General features: G+C 39.7%; 1 protein-coding gene across 1 annotated transcript in view; it reads right to left on the bottom strand.

The window, feature by feature from the left end:
* Positions 1 to 19,437, bottom strand: part of LOC145683451 (uncharacterized) — a 354,212-nt gene that overhangs the window by 135,348 nt on the left and 199,427 nt on the right. Inside the window, exon 3 of the mRNA XM_081754787.1 lies at positions 1,817 to 1,932. Coding sequence (XP_081610913.1) covers positions 1,817 to 1,932 — 116 coding nt within the window. The remainder of the gene's footprint in view (positions 1 to 1,816; positions 1,933 to 19,437) is intronic.

Below are 19,437 nucleotides of genomic sequence, written 5' to 3'. Positions count from 1 at the left end.
TTGCTTCCCTCTAGTATAAAGATGTGATCTGCATAATTTGTAATTTTATTAAGAAAAAGCATACCATAAATAATTATGCTATACAGTAGAAACATGTTTATGTACTTCAATAGCCATTATCGCACTTCTATGTCATTACCGCAACAGAAATGTACATTGCGGTAATGACAGTTACGGTAATGATAAAACCACAATAAATCGCTATTGTCATTGTTCATTGTTAAATGACGGCCATGAAGTAAGTTGGACAAATATAATGCATTACAGCATAATGTAACTTCGTAAAAAGGTTTATGAGTACAAAAATCTTTAAAACAAAACACACGTTGTGGTAATGACATTGAATAAAAATACTCACCCAAACATAGAAGTTTGAAGCACAATAAATCTTCAGTAATATCCATTACACATGAACTGTCACGTACATCACACACAACTAGGATGTCAAATCGTCCTTCAATTGTTACTTCCTCAATGCTGCCTGTTCCAAGTTGCTAAATAATTCAATTATCAACTTTCTGCGGTAATGACATACTAAGCTGGAGACTGAGATTTTACAAACAATAAAATAAATAGAAGTGAAGGTGGAATATTTTATTCAAGGAAGTAATGAGGAGCAATGTGTATTCTCTTGAATGTGTCGATTATTTACAAAAATAAAATATTGGAAAGTGACATAAACCGTTATGTATTTTGGCAACTTGTTAGTGAGGACACATTGCGGTAATGACATTTAAGTAAAAACTTAATTTTTAAAAAATACAAAGAATAGATGCTAATGCAAAAACCATATTGTAACGGTCGTAAAAGGTCACGAGGAATATCAGGAAGACAAAATATAACATGTATTTCCTCAAAATACAATGAAAGCTTAATGGGACGCGATTTTACCCCTAATCAAATATTCACCCATATAATGTTGTTACTACCTTCCTACGAGTGTCCCCTCTTGGCTCTTTCTAAATCTGTGACTCCCTACCTTACGAGAGTAATAGTTTTTGACACGAAATCAATCATGAGAATGAAATTATCCAATCACAGCGAGTCTAGTTCGACGCCGAACTCCAGACTTGGCATGGTGTTCCCACCTGCTGTACTTTTATACATGAAATTACATTACTTAAGGAGCGCACCCGCATAAATGCGATGTATCCACACGGAAATCCTAGTCCTTTTTTTCTCAGTGTACCGCTATACTTCAGTTTAATATAAGAAATTCCATTTTACAAATTTGATTGTATAATTGACGCTAAGATAATAATGTATTGTCGGGACTGCCTTGGTATAAGGCGTTCACCTCTGGTGCATGGGAGTTCTTGATTCGAATGCAGCTTGCGCCGAGTGAGCTTTCTGGTGGTAAATACCGTGTGCGTGGGCTTCTTGGGGTTTTCCTGTTTCCTCCTACATTCTTCATCCTCTCCTCTAGCTTACTCGCCTTAACCGTGGGACCTATTCATTTCATTTTACTATTGTACTCTCTTATAATGAGGTTATTACTTCATAATCAATTAATATACTACATTTCTTTATATTTATAGTTACAATTATCATTCTTGCTTAATACCTTAAATATATTCGTGTAAACATAATGTATAATCTAATCTATAACATAATGCTATTTTTTTTAACATAACCTTACTACAGTATTTATTTTTGTTAACATATGTACTGAATTTAGAGCATTAAGATTTCACCTCCCTTGCTCATCACGTGAAGCAGGAGGGATTAATAACCAAATTTACCTCACCATATGTCAGCCGCAAGACATTTAATTTAGAATGGTTAAAACACAGTATGAAACTCCATAGCAACTTACAGACACATTCTTTTAAGATGGGTCTTCTCGGGGTAAGTCTCCTCCTTGCCAGTCCCAGCTTGATGTCTATGATATTCGTGAATTCGAGAACACGTTAGATATTCACCCAATTTTACCTGTTGAAAGAGATCGTGATATATTAGGCTTAATAACTTCATTGTGTTAAGTTGTAGGTCACAGAATATTAAAGATATACAAACTTTTGTTGCGTTAGTCCATAACAAATGATACGCTAGGTACAATATTGCTGATTATTTAAATACAATTAATGGTGGTTGTATTGCATGATGAAATATATCTCGCATAAGCAAACATCATAATTTTATTACAATCGGTTAGAGTAGTCGACCCCGAAGTACACAGCAGTTTTACATGATTCGCTGGTAGACGTCACGTGACCTGATCCCCTGATATGATGTCATACTGGGCAACGCCCTCTTGATTTTCGCAGGGAGAACTTGGTCTACCCTCTAACTTTCGGAATGGGTACATTTTTAATGTTTGTGTTTAGTATTATTTAAAAATAAAGAAATTAGAAGAAAGAAAAAAAACTTAATTTGCCGAAATTATGAAAATTACCTACTCCGTTCTAAAGGACATTTTTCTAGACCGAGAGATAATTCTGTAGTTCAATGTAGACCTCTACGTCACTGACAGTGAGAACAATGTTTATTCAGAACCACAAAGAAAACATTTTCAACATTTAGTCAATTTTTTTGTAACATTTCTTATATCCATGCAGATATAAGAAATACAGTTATAACATTCAGACTTCATATAAAGAAAACAATGGAATTTATCTATCAAAAAGGACAAAGTGGAACACGATCATACTGGAATTCATATTTTGTAATAGAACAGATGTATAAGAAATCAGTTGCACAGTAGGTTAGCTTTCAAACGTAGAATCAACTAACGAATGTGGGTGAAGGCAGTTCAAGCCCTATCCGTAGAACTATTTTTACTATTGTTATTGTTTATTTTTGTTTTTTATATGTGAGAAAAAATAAACTATTAGGTGTATTCAATGGCCATTACGATAAGGTGCATTTCGCCAGCCCCCCCCACCTTGGAGTTTCGAAAAAAAAACCTATGCCAATCGTTTATGCTACGTTTGTGCCGGAATGTACCGCAAAAATTTTCGTTTGTACCACTTCCGGTACGAAGTTATAATAGTTTTAAAGTGGGGGGGGGCTGGGGAAACGGCAGCCCCCCCCACCTTGGAATTCCGAAACGAAACCTATGGCAATCGTTTGTGCTACGTTTGTGCCGGAATGTACCGCAAAAATTTTTGTTTGTACCACTTCCGGTACGAAGTTATAAGGGTTTTAAAGTGGGGGGGCTGGGGAAACGGCAGCCCCCCCACCTAGGAATTTCAAAACAAAAACTATGGCATTCGTTTGTGCTACGTTTGTGCCGGAATGTACCGCAAAAATTTTCGTTTGTACCACTTCCGGTACGAAGTTATAAGGGTTATAAATTGGGGGGGCTGGAGAAACGGCAGCCTCCAATCTTGGAATTTCGAAACAAAACCTATGGCAATCGTTTGTGCTACGTTTGTGCCGGAATGTACCGCAAAAATTTTTGTCTGTACCACTTCCGGTACGAAGTTATAAGGGTTTAGAAGTGGGGGGCTAGGGAAACGGCAGCCTCCATCCTAGGAATTTTAAAACAAAACCTATGCCAATCGTTTGAACTACGTTTGTGCCGGAATGTACCGCAAAAATGTTCGTTTGTACCACTTCCGGTACGAAGTTATAAGGGTTTTGAAGTGGAGGAGCTGCAGAAAGGGAAGCCTGCAACCTTGGAATTTCGAAACAAAAACTATGCTAATCGTTTGTGCTACGTTTGTGCCGGAATGTACCGCAAAAATTTTCGGTTGTACCACTTCCGGTACGAAATTGTAAGGGTTTTGAAGTGGCGGGCTGGATAAACGGCAGCCCCCCACCAAGGAATTTCAAAACAAAATCTATGCCAATCGTTTGTGCTAGGTTTGTGCCGGAATGTACCGCAAAAATTTTCGTTTGTACCACTTCCGGTATGAAGTTATAAGGTTTTAAAGTGGGGGGGCTGGAGAAACGGCAGCCTCCAAACTTGGAATTTCGAAACAAAAACTATGCCAATCGTTTGTGCTACGTTTGTGCCGGACAAAAATTTTCGTTTGTACCACTTCCGGTACGAAGTTATAAGGGTTTCAAAGTGGGGGGGCTGGAGAAACGGCAGCCTCCAACCTTGGAATTTCGAAACAAAACCTATGCCAATAGTGTGTGCTATGTTTGTGGCGGAATGTGCCGCAAAAATTTTCGTTTGTACCACTTCCGGTACGAAGTTATAATAGTTTTAAAGTGGGGGTTGGGGAAACGGCAGCCCACCACCTTGGAATTTCGAAACGAAACCTATGCCAATCGTTTGTGCTACGTTTGTGCCGGAATGTACCGCAAAAATTTTCGTTTGTACCACTTCCGGTATGAAGTTATAAGGTTTTAAAGTGGGGGGGCTGGAGAAACGGCAGCCTCCAAACTTGGAATTTCGAAACAAAAACTATGCCAATCGTTTGTGCTACGTTTGTGCCGGACAAAAATTTTCGTTTGTACCACTTCCGGTACGAAGTTATAAGGGTTTCAAAGTGGGGGGGCTGGAGAAACGGCAGCCTCCAACCTTGGAATTTCGAAACAAAACCTATGCTAATCGTTTGTGCTACGTTTGTGCCGGAATGTACCGCAAAAATTTTCGGTTGTACCACTTCCGGTACGAAATTGTAAGGGTTTTGAAGTGGCGGGCTGGATAAATGGCAGCCCCCCACCAAGGAATTTCAAAACAAAATCTATGCCAATCGTTTGTGCTAGGTTTGTGCCGGAATGTGCCGCAAAAATTTTCGTTTGTACCACTTCCGGTACGAAGTTATAATAGTTTTAAAGTGGGGGTTGGGGAAACGGCAGCCCACCACCTTGGAATTTCGAAACGAAACCTATGCCAATCGTTTGTGCTACGTTTGTGCCGGAATGTACCGCAAAAATTTTTGTTTGTACCACTTCCGGTACGAAGTTATAAGGGTTTTGAAGTGGGGGCTGAGGAAAAGGCAGCCCCCCCACCTAAAAATTAAAAGAAACCTATGCCAATCGTTTGTGCTACGTTTGTGCCGGAATGTACCGCAAAAATTTTCGTTTGTACCACTTCCGGTATGAAGTTATAAGGTTTTAAAGTGGGGGGGCTGGAGAAACGGCAGCCTCCAAACTTGGAATTTCGAAACAAAAACTATGCCAATCGTTTGTGCCGGAATGTACCGCAAAAATTTTCGTTTGTGCTACTTCCGGTACGAAGTTATAAGGGTTTCAAAGTGCGGGGGGGGGCTGGAGAAACGGCAGCCTCCAACCTTGGAATTTCGAAACAAAACCTATGCCATTCGTGTATGCTACGTTTGTGCCGGAATGTGCCGGAAAAATTTCCATTTGTACCACTTCCGGTACGAAGTTATAATAGTTTTAAAGTGGGTGGCTGAGGAAACGGCACCCCCCCATCTTGGAATTTCAAAACGAAATCTATGCCAAATGTTTGTGCTACGTTTGTGCCGGAATGTACCGTAAAAATTTTCGTTTGTAGCACTTCCGGTACGAAGTTATAAGGGTTTTAAAGTGGGGGGCTGGGGAAACGGCAGCCCCCCAGCTAGGAATTTCAAAACAAAATCTATGCCAATCGTTTGTGCTACATTTGTGCCAAAATGTACCGCAAAAATTTTCGTTTGTACCACTTCCGGTACGAAGTTATAATCGTTTTGAAGTGGAAGGGCTGCAGAAACGGAAGCCTGCAACCTTGGAATTTCGAAACAAAAACTATGCTAATCGTTTGTGCTACGTTTGTGCCGGAATGTACCGCAAAAAATTTCCGTTGTACCACTTCCGGTACGAAATTGTAAGGGTTTCGACGTGGCGGGCTGGGGAAACGGCAGCCCACCCACCTAAAAATTTCAAAACAAAACCTATGCCAATCGTTTGTTCTACGTTTGTGCTGGAATGTACCGCAAAAATTTTCGTTTGTACCACTTTCGGTACGAAGTTATAAGGGTTTCAAAGTGGGGGGGGGGGCTGGAGAAAAGGCATCCTCCAAACTTGGAATTTCGAAACAAAACCTATGCCCACTCTTTGCACTACTTTTGAACAGGAACGTTTCGCTAAACTCTTTCCTGTACCACTTCCGGTACAAAGATACGAGAGTTTCAAGCTACGGGGCTGCCGTTTTGATGCCCCCTCGGAATTTCGAAAAGAGACCTATGCAAATCGTTTAGCAACATTTGTGTCGGAATGTATCGCAAACATTTTTGTATGTATCACTTCCAGTACAGAAGTATGACAGTTTTAACTAGGGGGCTGCCGTTTCCAGAACCCCCCTTCTTGGAATTTCGAGATAAGACTATGTCAATCGTTTGTGGTACGTTTTTACCGGAATGTACCGCAAAAAAAAGTTACGTGCCTGAAGTTGGCCCCCCACCTCTCCCAAATCACACCAAACGTTGCACATCGTTAATGCATCGTTAGTGCACGTTAGTGCATTTAGAACTAACGTTAGTGCTAATAGCGTTTACGAGATATTGAAGATTTTGGTTTGGGACCTACTTCATATGAAGTTAGCCCCCCACCCATCTTTATGCAGACAGATTTTCACTAAACTTAGCGCATCGTTAATGCATCGTTAGTGCTTCGTTAGTGCACTTAAACACACTAAGGACTACCGTAAGTGCTACCATATTTTGGGATTATTCGAGATTTTCGGTGGGGGGGCCAACTTCAGAAATATCAAATTCTATACAAATAGAGGTAGAAACATGGAGTTGACGGTAATCGTTAGTGCATTGTTAGTGCACTTAAACGCAATAAGCACTAACATTAGTGCTACCATATTTTGGGATTTATTCAAGATCTTTGGTGGGGGGCCAACTTCAAAAATATCAAATTTTATACAAATAGAGGTAGAAACATGGAGTTAACGGCAATCGTTAGAGCGTGATTAGTGCACTTAAATGCACTAAGCACTAACGTTAGTGTTACCACATTTTGAATTTTATTCAAAATTTTTGGTGGGGGGCAACTTCAGAAATATCAAATTCCATACAATGTGTCAGTATTTTCAGGAATCAGTAACGAATGCACTAATTACTTTGTTAGTGCTTGAAGAGGGCGCAAATTCACGCTGACCACCAAAGATATTTTACTTGTAGCACCTACACTAATTAAGAACTATCGTTAGGGGTTGGTGCACGAAGAAGCACTAACGATGCACTAAGGATTGTACTGGAAATGATAATTAGTGCTTTTTAATTTGGCAGAAATTTGACAGTGGAAAACTCCCCATAAATTTCTTATGTGAGTTTCCTCAGATGTAACTGGCCATAACTACACTAATAGTGAAGCACTAACGGAAACAGCTCTAATTTTTTCGTTATTGGTTGAAGTGGGGCACCAAGTTCATGAAAGCTTCCAAAGGTTTTTTTACTTGTAGGACCTACATTAATGAAGAACTAACGTTAGGTGTTAATGCACTAAGAAACACTAACGATTTCAGTAGAAGAGGTCATTAGTGCTTTTGATTTTGGCGGAAATTTGACGCAATGAAAAATTCCACATGAATCTCTTATGGGATTTTTGTGGCATATAATTGGCCATATCTACATCAATAGTTAAGCATTAACGGAACTATGAGTGTTTTGCAGAAGCGCTAACGATACATTAACGAATGGACTTATTTTTCGTTACTGCTTGAAGTGGGAACCAAGTTCACGCTGGCCCGCGAAGGTTTCTTACTTGTAGCACCTACACTAATGAAGCACGAAACTTATGTGTTGGTGCACTAGGAAGCACTAATATTACAAGGAAAGAAAACTTTCGAATTTATCGTGAACTTAGCCCCCACTACAAGCACTAACGAAAAAATTAGTTTTATACGTTAGTGCATTGTTAGTACTTCTAGAAGATACAAGTAGTTTCGTTAGTGTTTCACCATTAGTGTAGAAATGGCCAATTATAAGTCTCAAAACTCCCATAAGAAACACATGGGGAATTATTCATTGTATCAAATTCCCATCTCATTCAAAAGCACTAATTACCTCTGTTAGTGCAATTGTTAGTGCATCGAAATTGCTTCTTAGAGCACAAACACCTAACGTTAGTGCTTCATTAGTGTAGGTGTTACAAGTAAAAAAACCTATGGAGAAGTCAGCGTGAATTTCGCACCGACACTTTAAGCACTAACGGAAAAAATAGTCCAATTCGTTAGTGCTTCTATAAAGCACTAACAATTTCGTTAGTGCTTCACTATTAGTGTAGTTATGGCCAATTACATATCACGAGACTCACAAGAAATTTAGGCAAATTTTTCATTGAATCAAATTTCCGCCAAATTCAAAATCACTAATGATCTCTTCTAGAGCGATCGTTAGTGCATTGTTAGTGCTTCTTAGCACATCTACAACTAATTTTAGTGCTTCATTAGTAAATGTGCTACAATTAAAATGCCTTTTGAGGCCAGAGTGAACTTAGGGCCCCCACTTCAAGCACTAACTAAAGCTTAGTGCCATTCGTTAATGCATTGGTAGTGCTTCTGGAAAACACTACCAATTTAGTTAGAACTTCAATATTAGTTTACTTATGGCCAATTACATGTAACGAAACACATAATAAATTTATGGGAAATTTTTCATTGCGTCAAATTTCCGTCAAATTCAAGAGTACTAATGATCTATTCTAGTGCAATCGTTAGTGCATCGTTAGTGCTTCTGGAAAGCACTAAATGTTTGTATGAAATTTGATATTTCTTAAGTTGGTCCCACCAGAAATCTTGAATAAATCCCAAAATATGGTAATGCTAACCTTAATGCTTAGTGCATTTAAGTGCACTAACGATGCAATAACGATTGTCTTTAACTGCATGTTTCTACCTCTATTTGTATAGAATTTGATATTTCTGAAGTTGGCCCCCACCGAAAATCTTGAATGAATTCCAAAATATGGTAGCACCAACGATAGTGCTTAGTACGTTTAAGTGCACTAACGATGCACTAACGTTTGCCATTAACCCCATGTTTCTATCCCTATTTGTATAGAATTTGATATTTCTGAAGTTGACCACCCCACCAAATTTTTTGAATAAATCTCAAAATATACTAGCGCTAACGTTAGTGCTTAGTGCGTTTAAGTGCACTAATGATGCACTAATAATTGCTGTTAACACTATGTTTCTACCTTTATTTGTATACAATTTGATATTTCTGAAGTTGGCCCCCCCACCAAAAATATTGAATAAATCCCAAAATATGATAGCACTAACGTTAGTGCTTAGTGCTTATAAGTGCACTAACGATTCCCATTAACTCAATGTTTCTATCTCTATTTGTATTGAATTTGATGTTTCTGAAGTTTGCCCCCTACTTTAAAACTATTATAACTTCGTACCGGAAGTGGTAAAAACGAAAATTTTTGCGGTATATTCCGGCACAAACTTAGCACAAACGATAGGCATAGGTTTTGTTTCGAAATTCCAAGGTTGGAGGCCGCCGTCTCTCCAGCCCTCCCCCACTTTAAATGACATAACTTCGTACCGGAAGTGGTACAAACGAAAATTTTTGCGGTATATTCCGGCACAAACATAGCACAAACGACTGGCATAGGTTTTGTTTCGAAATTCCAAGGTAGGGGCTTGCTGTTTCTCCAGTCCCCCACTTTAAAACCCTTATAACTTCGTACCGGAAGTGGTACAAACGAAAATTTTTGTCCGGCACAAACGTAGCACAAACGATTGGCATAGTTTTTGTTTCGAAATTCCAAGTTTGGAGGCTGCCGTTTCTCCAGCCTCCCACTTTAAAACCTTATAACTTCATAAAGGAAGTGGTACAAACGAAAATTTTTGAGGTACATTCAGGCACAAACCTAGCACAAACGATTGACATAAATTTTGCTTGGAATTCTTATGTGGGGGCTGCCGTTTCCCCAGCCCGCCACTTCAAAACCCTTACAATTTCGTACCGGAAGTGGTACAACCGAAAATTTTTGCGGTACATTCCGGCACAAACGTAGCACAAGCGATTAGCATAGTTTTTGTTTCGAAATTCCAAGGTTGCAGGCTTCTGTTTCTGCAGCCTCTCCACTTCAAAACCCTTATAACTTCGTACCGGAAGTGGTACAAACGAAAATTTTTGCGGTACATTCCGGCACAAACGTAGCACAAACGATTGGCATAGGTTTTGTTTTGAAATTCCAAGTTTTGAGGCTGCCGTTTCTCCAGCCTCCCCACTTTAAAACCCTTTTAACTTCGTACCGGAAGTGGTACAAACGAAAATTTTGGCGGTACATTGCGGCACAAACGTAGCACAAACGATTGGCATACCTTTTGTTCGAAATTTTAAGTTTTGAGGCTTCCGTTTCTCCAGCCCCCCCACTTTGAAACCCTAAAACTTCGTACTGGAAGTGGTACAAACGAAAATTTTTGCGGTACATTCCGGCACAAACGTAGCACAACCGATTGCCGTAGGTTTTGTTTCGAAATTCCAAGTTTGGAGGCTGCCGTTTCTCCAACCCCCCACTTTAAAACCCTTTTAACTTCGTACCGGAAGTGGTACAAACGAAAATTTTTGCACTACATTCCGGCACAAACGTAGCACAAACGATTGCCATAGGTTTTTTTGAAATTCCTAGGTGGGGGGGCTGCCGTTTCCCCAGCCCCCCACTTTAAAACTATTATAACTTCGTACCGGAAGTGGTACAAACGAAAATTTTGGCGGTACATTCCGGCACAAACGTAGCACAAACGAATGCCATAGTTTTTGTTTCGAAATTCCAAGTTTTGAGGCTGCCGTTTCTCCAGCCCCCCACTTTAAAACCCTTATAACTTCGTACCGGAAGCGGTACAAACGAAAATGTTTACGGTACATTCCGGCACAAACGTAGCTCAAACGATTGCCATAGGTTTTGTTTCGAAATTCCTAGGTGAGGGACTGCCGTTTCTCCAGCCCCCTCACTTTAAAACCCTTTTAACTTAGTACCGGAAGTGGTACAAACGAAAATTTTTGCGGTACATTCCGGCACAAACGTAGCACAAACGATTGGCATACCTTTTGTTTCGAAATTCCAAGATTTGAGGCTTCCGTTTCTCCAGCCCCCCCCACTTTGAAACCCTTATAACTTCGTACTGGAAGTGGTACAAACGAAAATTTTTGCGGTACATTCCGGCACAAACGTAGCACAAACGATTGCCATAGGTTTTGTTTCGAAATTCCAAGTTTGGAGGCTGCCGTTTCTCCAGCCCCCCCACTTTAAAACCCTTATAACTTCGTACCGGAAGTGGTACAAACGAAAATTTTTGCGGTACATTCCGGCACAAACGTAGCACAAACGATTGGCATAGGTTTTGTTTTGAAATTCCTAGGTGGGGGGCTGCCGTTTCCCCAGCCCCCCACTTTAAAACCCTTATAACTTCGTACCGGAAGTGGTACAAACGAAAATTTTTGCGGTACATTCCGGCACAAACGTAGCACAAACGATTGCCATAGGTTTCGTTTCGAAATTCCAAGGTGGGGGGGCTGCCGTTTCCCCAGCCCCCCCTTTGAAACTATTATAACTTCGTACCGGAAGTGGTACAAACGAAAATTGTTTCGGTACATTCCGGCACAAACGTAGCACAAACGATTGGCATAGGTTTTGTTTCGAAACTCCAAGGTGGGGGGGCTGGCGAAATGCACCTATTACAATATTAAAGCAAGGAAAATTACCGTTCTTGCACCTAAATAATTATTTTTCACTTTGTTTGCAAAGGCTTCCTAATTATTTTCTGTATGCTCATTGGTGTTGAAGAATGCTTTCCAGTAAATTTTATTTCTTATAATAGTATATAAAGAATGCTTTCCAGTAATTTAGAGAATTATATGATTGTGTCGTCTTATGGCATCACCACCTAATTAAATGCATTATAGAACTTTCCCTTCTATCCAGTAGCGTAACTAAAGGCTTGGGGGCCACCCCACAGACAGCGTACAGTGGGGCCCCTTCTCTACGTCCCACTTCACGAGTTGGGGGACCCCTGATGGCTTGCCCCCCCAATGCAGGGTCTGCGGGGCCTTTATTTCCGCCCCTGCCTCTATCTACTTGTTTCATAACAGACTTTCCTCTTAAAGGTTTTATTTTCTCTATAAGCATTTATTAAGAAGAAAGTTTTGTAATGCATTAAATTAGTAGTGATACGTCGAGACGAGACAGTAGTAGATATTTTTAACTGTCTCAACTCGTCCCGTGGCAACACTAGTGATGCCCGCATGAGACAAGATGTTTCTCGTGTATCGTCACGATAATGAGCGGAGACTTCGAGACGAGAAAGGAATGTCGAGATAAGACTGACTTTGCACGAGATCAGACGTAGGGATGCGCAAGAGTCAAATCGAGTCGAGGTTTAAGCCTGTCTCGACTCGTCTCGAGAAAATGTTGTCTCGACTCGTGTCTCGACTCGAAAATATGTTTCTGTCTCGACTCGACAGTCTCTGTCTCAACTCGACTCGAATTCGAGTCGAGACAAAATATACGAGTTAAAATATACGCACACATCAGCCAGACCATTATGACGACCTACCTAATTGTTAGTATGTCCACCTTTTGGCACGAATAACAACGGCAACGCGACTTGGCATGGTCGCAATGTTCCTCGGTGGGTCGCTGGAGAGAGTTGGCACCACATATGCACACACAGGTCATCTAATTCCCTTAAATTTCGGGGAGGGGGTGATGCGCCCTCACGTCACGTTCAATCACATCTCAGACGTCATCGGTTGGGTTCAGATCCGGAGAGTTTGGGTGCCAGCACATCACTTGGAACTCGCTCGTGTGTTCCTCGAACCACTTCATCACACTCCTGACCTTGTGACACGGTGCATTATCTTGTCGAAAAATGCCACTACCGATAGGAAACATGGCCGTCATGAAGGGGTGTACGTACTCTGCAAGCAGCGTGCGATGCCCCGACCGTCATGGTGCCTTGCTCGCGCTTCACTAGACACATGGATGCTCACCTGAATGTTCCCCAGATAATAATTAAACCGCAACCAGTTTGTCTCCATACGCAGTACAGATGTCAAGGAGCTGTTCCCTTGGAACACGACGGATTCGCACCCTCACATCGTCATGATGAAGAAGATATCGGGATTCATCAGACAATGCAACGCTCTGCCATTGCGCCAAGGTCCAGTGACGATGGTCACGCGTTCATTTCAGTTGTAGTTGCCGATGTCGTGGTGTTAACATTCGTCATCGTTAGGAGTGTTCGGTGCACTGTGTGTTCAGACTAATGTTGTGAAGGTCTGTGAAAAAAACGGAAATTTTTGGTAAAAATCAGTTTTTTTACGGTTTTACTAGAGATATCATTACTAGTAAAATTAACCTAATACAAACACTTTAATTTTTTTCAATTTCTCCGGAAAATCGAAAAAAAATGTTTTAAAAAAACAGGTTCAAAATTTCCGGAAATTTGACAACACTAGTTGAGACGCACTTGTACTTTGCCCAGCATTAAACTCTGATCTTAGTTCCGACGCAATTCGCTGCCTGTTCTGTTTACCAGTCTGCCCAGCCTACGACGTCCGACATCTGTAATGAGATGGGGGGCGCCCAACCCCTCGACATTTGGACGTCTTTTCCCCTTGGTTTCGCCACTTGTTGAAGACAGTGACCACAGCACTCCTCGAACACCTGACAAGTCCTGCAGTTTCCGAAATTCTCGTGCCGAGTGTTTCTGAGTGAGTACTTTCTTCAAAATAATATTAAAAATTATAGAGAGATTTTCGAGACATTCGAGTCGAGTCGAGGTTTTTACCAGCTGTCTCGACTTGACTCGAGTCTCGACTAGAAAATTCGAGTCGAGAAACACGTTTGTCTCGACTCGTCTCGAATTTTACAAAGTGTTTCTCGACTCGATTCTCGACTCGAATTCGAGTCGAGTCGAGATTCGAGACATGTCTCGACTCGTGCGCATCCCTAATCAGACGAGACAGCTACAGTGTCGTCTCGTGTCGTCTCGCGGCAACACCATTAAATTAGATAAGTTTGGCCAGAGTTTTTGCTACTGATTTCGGCGCCCTGGGAGAAGTAGAATTCGGCGCCTCTACACTCACCTTACCAAGCTTTTCCTCACTATTTTTTTTTTTTTTTTTTTTACATGTAAGAGAAGCAGCTTTTGTTGTTATGTTACGCCGACATTTTTTTTTATCAAGCTCCTTGGAGAAACCATTGCTACAGCAAAACGCGATCATTATGCATTCTTTTACAATTAAGAGTTGTTTTTACAGACTTTTTGCTAAACTTGACAAAACTACCGTTGGTTGCATACAAATCAACTTGCAGAACAATTATGAAATTTTGAACTGTTTTCAATGTTTCATTCTATCGATATGAAATTAACTTTCATTATATCGGGAACTATGTGTTTTTTAAAATGTTCGAAATAGACGACAGCATTAAGTTCCAGCAATGAAAGTAAACTTCTATAATTACATCCTGTATGTAACCACACACGTAGCATTTTAATTTCGATGTGTTACTGTAAAAATATTTTATAAAATGTAACGGAAAATGAGAAGCAGCCTGTTTGCGAATTTATCAATATTAATCTATGGAGGTGAATAATGTGTTTAATGTTTGTATTTAAAATTCAAAATATAATTGGGCTGCTACATATTTTTGAAATTATGGTAATTTCTTAATGTCTTAATGAATGAAAGTTTTGAGTTTAAGGTTGCTTATTATTAACATATTAGAAATACAATAACACACGCTCATAGATACGCACACACACACACACACACACACACACACACACACATATATATATATATATATATATATATATATATATATATATATATATATATAATTATATAATGTGTGTATATGTTTTGAATGTATGTAGCTAGATAAAAATAATACACGACTAGATACACCCTCCATTCCAAAAGAAACCGAACTTTTGAAAACAAATAGTACCACTAGTGCCATCTGTTGTAATATTTTACCGGTAGATGGCGTAGTCCCTCATTGACAACTGGTATAAATGTCATGACGTTTGGATGCACGGCAACAAAGTTATTGCGTTTCAACTGTCAGTGTGTTGTGTACATCGGTCGGAAAATGAGTTTCAAACAACGAGCTGCAATTGAGTTTTGTGTTAAACTGGGTAAAACTTTTAGTGAAACGCACCAAATGCTACAAAATGCATATGGTGATGAGTATCTATCCCGTACGCAAGTTTACGAGTGGTTCAGGCGATTCAAATCGGGTAGAGAGACGCTGGATGATGACGAAAGATCAGGCCGTCTCAGAACCGGATTATCGGAAGAAAACATCGAAAAAGTGCGTGAATTCATCAAACATAACAAAAAATCGTCGGTGAAAGTTATTGAAATGGAATTAGGCATTCCTCAAACAACCGCATACCGCATTTTGACCGAAGTTTTGGGCCTTAAGTAGGTTAATTCGCGGTTTGTACCACACAAACTCACCGAAGACCAAAAAGTTGATCGAATTGCGCATTGCAAAGACATCGTTAAAGAGCTCGGCAGGATCGAAACTTCTTGAAATCGATTGTAACTGGTGACGAGACGTGGTGTTTTGAATATGAGCCCGAAACAAAGCGGCAAAGTGCTGAATGGAGAGCGCCGGATGAAGGAACACTCAAAAAAAGTCGCTTGGTGAAGTCAAAAGTTAAGGTGATGCTGATTTGTTTTTACGATTCAAAAGGAATTATCCACAAAGAATTTGTTCAGCCCGGCCAGACAGTAACTGGAGAGTTTTACTTGGGCGTCATGAAGCGTTTGCTGGCAAGAATTCGTCGTATTCGGCCCGAATATCGCGAAATCGGCAGTTGGACTCTTTTGGACGATAATGCACCATCACATCGTTCGCGACTTGTAACTGAATTTTTGGTCAAAAATCACATTATTCGGTTGCATCATTCGCCCTATTCACCAGATCTCGCTCCGTACGATTTCTATCTGTTCCCGAAACTGCATTTGGCGATGAAAGGAAAGTGGCACGCATCGATTGATGCCATTGAGAAGGCGACGACCGCCGTCGTAAAGGAATACGCGACAAAACGTACTAGCGACAAAACGTACCACCGACAAAACGTACCACTTACCCTGAAGGATACTTGTGAAGGGTTTTTCAAAAACACTTTAAATAATGACAAGCGACAAAACGTACCACTTGACTGGAGGGCTACTTGCGAAGAGTCTTCCAATCAGCCATCAAATAATGACAGGCGACAAAACGTACCACTTGATAGGACAGCATATAAGTATATATATATATATATATATATATATATATATATATATCGGCCAAAACAAGGTTAAAAGTTTAACAGATTGGTGCTGAGAAAAGTACCGATGCAAGACCAAGACTACGACTAAGGCTAAAACTAAGGCCATGCCTGCAAGATTCTCGCAACACCAAGACAATACCTACAAGATTCTCGCCAGACCAAGACCAGCAAGAATCTTGCATATGCAATATTTGAATATTTGCTGATTTCCATCACACTTTATCCAGGCTTTGGACCAGGGACGGATAGGTATTATTAGAGGGGCGCGGGCGCTTTCTCCCACAAGGGCTACCAGCATCTCAATGTCACAAATCAAGTTGCACAGTTTTCTTTCTACAGTAAGTCAATAGTATTAACAATTGACAATTAAAACCTGATATTATTTCATCAGTATACACCGTATTATCCTGAATTGTTCAAAATATTATATGAAGTTCAAGGAGAACGTATACTATATTACAAAATTAGCAGATGTTTTAGTGTACTAGTTTTTGATGCTACTGTATCTATCACTTTTGCATTCGAAATATTTTTTAATAAATCTTTTTCAATAGACATCAACATAGATGTTTTCAAATGTTCCTGCACTGAGAAAAAAAATTGTAGGTGGCATACTTAAAAAGATAGGTTACATGCGTAATTCCTGTAGTTTTTGGACTTAACGTACACCAGACGTATAACTGAAAACGCATGTTTTATAATACTTTCTGTATAAGTGTTCCATCTATACGTACTTTCTGTATGAAACAATGTAGGCGGTCAGGATCTCACATACAAATGGACGTATATAGCATATAGCTGACGAAGGTAACATAAGTATATACATGTGATATACGGAAAACTGTTAGATGTCATACATCCTGCAACGGCATGATGTAACATCAAACGGCAGTGCCTATGTATCATACGGATAACGTATGCTCCGTATTGATTTCTATAGTAAGCAAGAGGATACCGTATATTTGTACAATATACCGCTGTCCGGAGAACGGATTTTTCTCAGTGTGAGACATGGTACTCGTTAGCCTATTTTTAATGTATTTCAGTTTATTTCAATTTTGAAAAATTTCTTTTACATGTTACCTGAGTTACGGGCAAAGTCAATAAAAATTTGTTTGCTGGAAACCTGGATAAGTATTACTGCAAAATTTACAATTCTGCAAAATTAAAAACCAGCACTTTCCTTTTGCATTCACTTTCCTTGTAAAGGAATGTATTTTATTCTAATTCTAAGGCATGTCTGGAAGTTCTGTTACTTGGCTGAAGAATAATCCATAAAGTACATTGCTTCTTGAATCTTGAAGAAATACTCAAAACTACCATGTCCAATATTGTGTTGAATGCTTCGATGCAGTACCTGGTCATTGGATAGAAGCAGCTTCATTTTCATATTCACAGGAAAATCTTTGTCCATCTCTGAAGGCGAATTGTCGACAAGTCAATAGAAAAAAAAATCACATTCTAAGTCTTCAGATTTGTTATTAGTCCATTCTGCAAAGCTTAATGCTGCATTCTCTACGGATTCAAAATCATCTCTCTACTCTTTCACTTGGAACAGAGTAGTCTGCACCATCCGATAGGACTACACTAGCAGCACACTCTATTTGGAGATAGTTTGACAGAGAGGTCGTCACTTGAAATATCTTAAGGAACATTTGTGCTGTCCGAGTTGTTTTGAACTTGAGAAGATCTTTTATATATCCTTTCGCTTTACACCTAGCTTTTGGTTTGATATTTTCTGTAGAAGCAATTTTCTTAATTATTATGGTCAACTCTATGTACAAAACACTTTCTGGGTTCGAAAAATGACCAAACTTTTTCTGAAAAACAGTGTGTTTTCTACCATCTTGTTTCTGCAATAACTGTAAGACGCCTTTGTTAACATTTGGTCTTCCAAATGCCCATTCGCTGATAAGACTCACGCATAAATATCGTACAGTTATTCAGCTGAACAATGACACAGAATCAATGCAATTTTTTGTCAGATCACATATGACATGATTGAGTATATGAGCGTAACACCACACATGTAACACCACACATGAGTTTCTTAGTGGTTAAGCGGTTAGCGTATGCGCCTTTGGCGTGGGAGACCTGGGTTCGATTCCTGGCGGAAGCTCATGTGCTTCGGATTTTCCGTAAATCAGTATGTCCCGTCTCATATAGCCTCGCTGCTAAAAGGCCCGTTAAACTGAAAATCAACTGAATCACACGTGTAACTGATCATAGGTGAATTGAAAAAAATCTAAATATTGTCCTTGCATGTTACTTGAGCCATCGGTTGAATTTCAAATACACTTCTTAATATCAAGGTTCAACTTCTGCAGAATTTCCAGCAGTAAACCGCAAGGACACTGGCCTGTGGTAGATATGCATTTTACAATGACAATACTTTGTTTAACAACCATTTTAACAACATACCGTAAAACAACAGAGCACTAGCCTGAAACTACTATATCTTGAGTAGTGTCTAATAGAACAGAAAATATTGAAGCTTGAGAGACTTCTTTCGAAATATCTTTTCTGATAAGTGTGTTGGTAGCATTCAAAACAAAATTCACCGTGTTTAGTAAAAGTTATGCGACCACTATCCTGCTTACTTCCTCGTATATGATTCTTCTCGGTGACAGGAATAATATCCAAAAAGTTTCCATGATCTATAGCTGTGTCTTTCAGTTTATAGGCTGCTACATTTCCTCTGTAAATGAGCCCTCTTTTACCAATGAGTTTCTGCACTTTGACAACTCGATACATTACATGTCTGTTCTTCTCAACCTTATACTGCCGTTGTTTTACCTGTTCGTGAGGAAGTGGTTTCTTAACATTATGTTCTCTTTTGTTAGATATGTAAGCACCCACATTGGTCTAATGTATTTTGGAAGACTCGTGTTCTCTTACTCGCTGATAAATGTGTTTAATGTTAAGTTTGTCACGTACAGAACCTTTAAGAGAAGTTTGTTCGATCTGGAGAATAATCTGTGAACACGCTGAAAAAAAAATGCTTGAAGTGGTACGTTTTGTCGCGGATTAAATATCCGAAATGTTTTAATTAGTCCAAGACAGGTTGTAATTTATATAAGTGGTACGTTTTGTCGTGGAATAAATATCAGAAATGCTTTAATTAATCCATGACAGGTTGTCATTTATGACAGGTCGTCAAAAGTGGTACGTTTTGTCGCGAAAATTCAAGTGGTACGTTTTGTCGCTGGTACGTTTTGTCGGGACACCGTCCTAAAGACCATTCCAATAAAGGACATGGAGAAGTCGTTTGACAA

This window comes from Thermobia domestica, chromosome 4 (assembly GCF_964235325.1).
Source record: "Thermobia domestica chromosome 4, izTheDome1.hap1.1, whole genome shotgun sequence".
NCBI lineage: Eukaryota > Metazoa > Arthropoda > Insecta > Zygentoma > Lepismatidae > Thermobia > Thermobia domestica.
The sequence above is the reverse complement of the archived record's forward strand: the minus strand, read 5'-3'. Positions and strand labels throughout refer to the sequence as shown.